Below are 6,869 nucleotides of genomic sequence, written 5' to 3'. Positions count from 1 at the left end.
GAGATGCAGAAGGCTGCTGTAGACTTTGATGATTGTCTACACTTGACATTTAAGATGACACTCTCCTTATAACAAATGGGAAAACATTTTCTTTTTAAATTCCAGGTTTTTTTTTTTTTTTATTTCTTACTTGATTTAGAGGTGAGCTTATCCAAAATCACTGTTCAGACAACCAACAATCACATCTTTGCTTCTACATCCTGCTCTCTGTGAGGTCTGTGACCCAAACTAGCAAAAAAAGTTAGGAGAAAGTTGAAATAGAAAGGATGAACTTTAGAATCTTCTTACCTCCTATTCAAAACTGTCATTTTTGTATTCTGCCTCTATTGCCCCATGTGTCTGCCAAGAACTGATTTCTGCTTGCTGGAAATTCCCAAATGAAACTCAGTGAAGCTCTCCTGCTCTCAGCTAAGGCTCCTCAGATCTGGGTCTCATTTCCTCAATGGTTCCTGCTGGTTCTCCGGATTTCCCTCATCTCTGATAGCTGTAGGTGCCCTTGCATGCTGAGTTCTTGTGGCATTATCCAAGCATAACCTCCATCACTGAGCCTCTTTGCCATTGAAATCTCACTACCAACTACTTTAAGAATGCCCCTATCACAAGAAGAATGTCCTGTTCCCACTGGTTCCAAGAGGTAGGATAATCCTTGTCTTGGTCCTCATTTTATTAGAAGTAAATGGGCAAAGTCTACCCGACCTAAGATATGACAGCATCACAGATGTGCATCTCACTGATCTCACACCCCTCAACTGATGACCAAGGATGGATTAGCTTGATGCCTTCCTTCAGAAAGACATCTTCCCCAGGAATACCATTTCAATGGCAGCTCCACAGAGGACAATTTGGAAGCCAGAGGGATTCACTAGCACCCCTTGAATTACTCCACACAAAGCTCACTTCACAATTTTTACAGCTGAATAGAGTTCCTTTATCTGTAATTTATATGATGTTGAAGAGGAAAGCATGGTGGGGGTGAGAGGGACTCATTGACCCTGTCACAAGGAAATTAAGAAATGAAACTGCTTGAGTAGCGAAACTTGTAATGAGTGCTGGGAGCAATTTTTCTACCTGGACCTCAAAAACTGTCATTATCCCTAGGTTCAGAATCTGATTGATGCTGACCGGAAACCAATATAAGAATTATGAGGTTCAGAGAACATTTAGTTGCTTCAGAAACAAAACAAATAATTTAGAATTGAATCAAGTTGAGGTAAGTATTCTCAGAACATAAGAATGTTTTCCCTGTTCATCATGTTAAGAATTGGTAAATTTCCATTTTAAATTGACCCTGCTTGTGGTGGTTCAGCTGTTTTCAAAATTCTCAGATGACTTGCTATTTACCACAGATATGAGATAAGTCTTGAGCCATTCTCAAACGAAATTCATAGACAATTTTTCCATTTTAAAATGAATTTTGTGATCTTCCTATAGTAATAAGGTAAACCATATATATTTATATATACTGTATATACAATGTTCTAACTATAAATGAGTAATGAAAGGAAAAAATATTTATAACAAAATAATATATATGTCAGTGTGCACTCAGGCATAATCACAAGGGGAGAAAAGGCAAAGCAGCTTGATGTTGTCATCCATATTGTAATACCCACCTGAATGCAACTGAAATTAATGCTTGCAGGTGTGTTGCATTGTATTTTGATGTCATACATGGTGTTCTTGCTATCAATTGTGTAAATTTCCAGAGGAATGAACAACTCTTGGTGAAGTTCTCGGGGAATCAGAATAAAATCTTTCCTCAACATTCGTGATAGTTGTACCAGGCATGGTGGGGTACACCTGTAATCCCAGTGGCTCAGGAGGCTGGGGTAGAAAGATCAGGAGTTCAAAACCAGCCTTAGCAACTTAGCAAGGCCCAAAGCAGCTTAGCAAGACCTAGTCTGAAAATAAAAATTAAGAGGGTTAGGGATGTGGCTCAATGGTTAAGTGCCCCTGGGTTCAATCCCTGGTACAAAAAAAAAAAAAAATTCCATGGTAGTTGCATTTCCATTTTCAAAAAGTTCAAAACATTTCAACCATACAAAAAAAATACTATGCATTTATAAAACTGAATAAAAATTAATTACTCTGATTATTTTCAGTGCATGCTTCAGTTTATGAATATCTGACAACTCATTCAAATAGAGTGCAAGTACAAACAGGCTCTAATAAAAAAGAGAGAAAGACCTGATAATACTTTTTTGTGCAGACAACTGTATCCAAGTCAAGATACCTGTCCTTGGCTCCACCTCCAAATATTAGTAATCCTCTCTTAAAATGGTAATATTCAAAAATGGTCCTTGAGGTCAATCTCATCCCCATTCCTATGTTATATCAGGTCTCATACCAATTAAAGACAAATAACAAGTGAACTGAAATTATTCTATTTATTTCATTAATACTGATGAATAAGATATCTTTTTTATAGAATGCTGCATTTTCATATTTGGATAATTTTTCTTTTATAGGCCACAGAAGTAAGCCTTTTATTATAACACAGTATTATACAGAGAAAAGCATAATTGCCTGGCCTCAACATATCTGATATCTGGAAAAGATCATAATACAACCTGTAAGGTAGAAGATATTATGATAATAATAATATAAGGAGAGAAACCTTTCGAAATTCTCACAAGTAGTTTTTTAAACTTAAGTATTTTACTATATTTCTTTATTTTCTCATACATTTTTTGGATATTACAAATTTCTGTAAAGTGTTCATATCTTCGTAATTGTCTTACAAATTTTAGGGATCAAAGAGAGAAATAAAAAACTAAGAAACAGCAATGGGAAGAGAAAACAAATAATAAATAAATGTGATATAATTTAAAAGAGAAAAAATGACAAATTTAAAATGGGAAAAAATTTGGGAACCAGTCATGTTCCCAGTATGTTGTTATTTTTTCTTCCTTAGAATTAATTTCTATGAATTGGCAATTTTAATGCTAGAAACTCTCAGGGCTACTTCCTGTTCCCTTGATGTATTTGTGGATCCATAAGATGATAGCCAATTACAGAGAATCATTAAATTGTGAACATATACTTTGCTGGGGAAAAAAAAAGTTCTCGATTCACTCAGTTGTTCTATTCTTACCATTAGTTAGTACAGGTTTTCTGAGGCATTAAAAATATGAAACTGGATTTGTTTCTTGGCAAGTTTAGATTATGAAATTTTGAAGGCATAGAAATATCAGCAGGAAGGACATAAAATCCACAACCCTAATATCAACTTAGCCATTAATAGACATTCTTGAAATAGAATCTGGCACATATCACAAGTTACAAATCAATGGCAAAATGCTACTCAGAATTTGGCAAAAACTCCAAATTATTTAATGTTTTAAAGGTTGCAATTTTATTATTTTTAAGTCCATTTGTTCATTCATTCCTCAAATATTCAGAAAACTTTCTTGATGCAGTCTAAACTCATACAGTCTAAATTAGTGGTTACTCCATACATTTCTCAAAAGATTTTGAGAATGTAGTTTTCATTTAAAAAAAAAAAAAGTAACTTTAAGAGTGAAATGGAACTCCAAAGATTTCAAGAGAACTTTCTGTATCAAAACAAAATCTAAATTAACTGTAGCCCAAGACATCTAAAAATTCTTCCAAAACACAGAAAGGGAAAAAAATGTCAATCATCTCTCTTGGGAACTCATTTTAATGTCTAGCAGCACACTGATCAGGAATATTCTCTAATTTACAGTTTCACCATTGTTTAGATATGTTCAGTAAACATATAAATGATTTTTGGAGGAACAGCACAATTGCTGTTACTGAGAAGATCCCATAACCTTAAACCTGACCTTTCAAAAGACAAATCTAGAAATCCTTGTTCCAGCAGTAGTCTACGAGTTCTGTTTCTCTTCATGTCTAGATACTGGACTTCTCACCAGTTATGATTACCTAGAAAAGTTTCATACTGTTCTTCCCCTTTACTCTTTTTGCCAGTATGAGTTGAATGGGCCATCTTAGCTGGTGAACCACACAGAGTGTGTGTCTTTAGAACTAAAGTATAACCAAGATTAACCTGCCTATAGTGAAGGGGAGTGAAAAGAACTAGACAACTGAGTCCAGTCCAAAGCCCATGAAGAGACCATGCTTCTAGCCAAGAAAATTAGAATGAGCTAACTAGCACCTGTTAGACTCATGTTGCCTAGATGGACCAAGCATAAATTCCATACCAGAAAATAATGCAATATTGCAACTCCAGGTGGAGTCATCATCACTGGTCTTTGTATAGGCATCTTTCAGAGACCATAGGGATAAAGTAAAGACTGAGATGAGTGCTCTGATATTTTATAGTCCTTTGTTTGGCTGGACCAAATAATGAAATGTCATTCTTACTTCGCTGGCCCATTTTCACTCCCAATAAGAAGAAATGAATATTGTAGTTCGTGGCTAACGGCACAAAAGGCAATTCCATAGGTCAATTATCTTCTGCTTAAACCAATGGCTTCCCCCCAGAACAAAGAGCAGCAAGTCACAGCAGCTAATTGCTGTGACACTCAAGAAGATTTCATTATAAAATGCAACATTGTCGTTGCAGTTCTTGGAGTGTGCCACAACATGCAAGTAATAGATCCGGAAGCACTGGTAGGGGAGAAAACAAGTAAGGATGATGCCTATAAAAAATAGGTTCTTCAGCTGAGCCCAGAACTCCTGGTGGGACAGTAAGGAGTGGCTTAGCTTCTGCACCATGGACATAATGATGAAGATCTGGAAGACCAAGAGAATCACGGCGAGGGTTATGACAATAATGACTATCATGTAGTTGATGACTTGAACATACTCAAGAGCAAGTTCCTTATGGAATTTAAAACAGTGCTGTTCATTGTACTCCTCATTATTTCCATACTGAGAAATGACCAGGGGTACCACGATGACAATCACCAAAAGCCACATGCCCATACTGGCAGCAACCGCGTGCAGTTTTCTGTAGAATTCCACTTTGTCCTTGTGCTTGAAAAAAATGAGGTACCTGATAACCAGGATCACCATGTAGAAGAGGAATGTGAGGTACATGTGGATGTGCAGCATGGCACTCACGAATTTGCAGAAGGGCAATCCAAACATCCAGGTCTCCTTGATGAGGTAGGACAAGCGGAAAGGTACCGTCAGCAGGAAAACACTGTGGACCACCACCAGGTTAACGACTGCTGTGGTGGTCACAGAGCGGGTATTCATTTTCACCAGTTGGAACGAAATGGAGATAACACCTGCCAGTCCTCCAATGAGCACTACGAAGTAGAGCCTGGTTAAATGAGGAGTCAGTATAGGATCACAAGAGGAATTCCCGGAGATATTGTGGTCAGTCATTCTTCTGACATTGCCTGGAAGAGAAAAAGCATCAGCTTACCTGGCAAACCTTCAGAGCTTCATTCAGATCACCTTTAAGGCACTGACAAAGTGGCTTTGCAATTTATCTATGCAATTTATCTATTTATATGACAAACTTTATGTGCCTTAAGAATGAAGATTGTGTCATATGCATGTTTATCTTAAACCTAAAACACAGTAAGTCATTGTATCAGTCCATTTTCTGTTCCTCTTAATGCAATACCACAGACTAGGTGACTTTATAAAGAAATTAGGCTTATTTTGGCTCATGGTTCTGACCAAGGTCTGGCGTCACCCTTGGTGATGGCCTTCTTGTTGCAGACTTGTAGGGTGTCACAAAGCTTCACATGTCAAGAGACAGGGAGCATGCATGTGTGTCTGTGCCTCTTCTGGTCTCTCTCCCTCTTTTTATAAAGATTCAGTCATAGGGCCACCACCCTGATGAATTTATCTAATCTTGATCCCCCCAAAGTTGCCACCTTAAACTCCATAGTTGGATTAAGTTTCTACCCTCTTAATGCCTCACAAAGGGGATTCAATTTCAGCACATGAAACCTAGGGGATGCACACTAATCATATCTAAACCATAATAGTCATTGATTCTTAATTTTAATAGGAATAAAAATCTAATCTTAATCTTTAAGATGCTATCAGAAAAAAATACACACACATACACATGTATGGACAAAGTAATTCACATAAATCTTCCAAGAGAATTACAGACCATGTGGAACTGATACATGGATACTAGTACTATAAGAACCACTAGGAAATATTTCTATACAAGATATTTATTAAGCATGTGTCTAGTTCTCCAAATCCTTCCACCAGGGAGATTCAAATATACTCACATTGAATTGTTCACTCAGTATCTGACCTTCATAATACATTTGCAATTATTCTTATTCATTTCTTGAATATCTCTTCATACAATGGAGATGGATTGAAAGATGAATGGATGGATAAAATGATGCAAGATATTTTTAAAGCATGATTCTAGTTCTCAAAAATCCTTCTAACTCACTTGCAAATGACCCAAGAAGATTCATACTTAATTCATTTAGGATACTGATTAATTTGACAAAAATTTAGATAAGTCAAGGCAGTGACAAGCAATAGGAAGGTTTATCTGAATTTTTCATTATAATTTTATTTTTATGTAACTGTGAGGCTTTACTGTTAGTTTAACAGAGTCCCTAACAAAAACGTGCATGCCTTCCAATTCTCTTATCCCCTGCCCTCAAATTCATAAGAGGGCAACTGACATTCCTCCTTCAAACTCCTGAAAAAATCCTCTCTCCAAATTATTCAATCCCTCATACTCCATATTCAACTTAATTATTATGAAAGATTTAGAAGTCTTTCAATTTCATTAAGAAGTTATGTCACATTTCCTATTTAAATGCCTTCAATAGTTTCCCATGTAAGATAAAGATCTATATATTTACATGTGTAGAATGTTTTGGGTTACAGTGACAAAGTCTGATCCTTTGAGACTAGATTCAAGAAATAATCAAACTCTGATGGAT

General features: G+C 36.4%; 1 protein-coding gene across 4 annotated transcripts in view; it reads right to left on the bottom strand.

Moving 5' to 3' along the window:
* Positions 1 to 2,379: 2,379 nt before the first annotated feature.
* LOC124990208 (probable G-protein coupled receptor 141) overlaps positions 2,380 to 6,869 on the bottom strand; it is a 52,875-nt gene continuing 48,385 nt past the window's right edge. For all 4 annotated transcript variants that reach the window (XM_047559939.1, XM_047559940.1, XM_047559941.1 and 1 more), the window contains one exon: positions 2,380 to 5,333. In XM_047559939.1, coding sequence (XP_047415895.1) covers positions 4,402 to 5,333 — 932 coding nt within the window. In that variant the 3' untranslated portion in view covers positions 2,380 to 4,401. The remainder of the gene's footprint in view (positions 5,334 to 6,869) is intronic.

This window comes from Sciurus carolinensis, chromosome 8 (genome assembly GCF_902686445.1).
Source record: "Sciurus carolinensis chromosome 8, mSciCar1.2, whole genome shotgun sequence".
NCBI lineage: Eukaryota > Metazoa > Chordata > Mammalia > Rodentia > Sciuridae > Sciurus > Sciurus carolinensis.
This window is presented reverse-complemented; position numbering and strand designations above follow the sequence as displayed.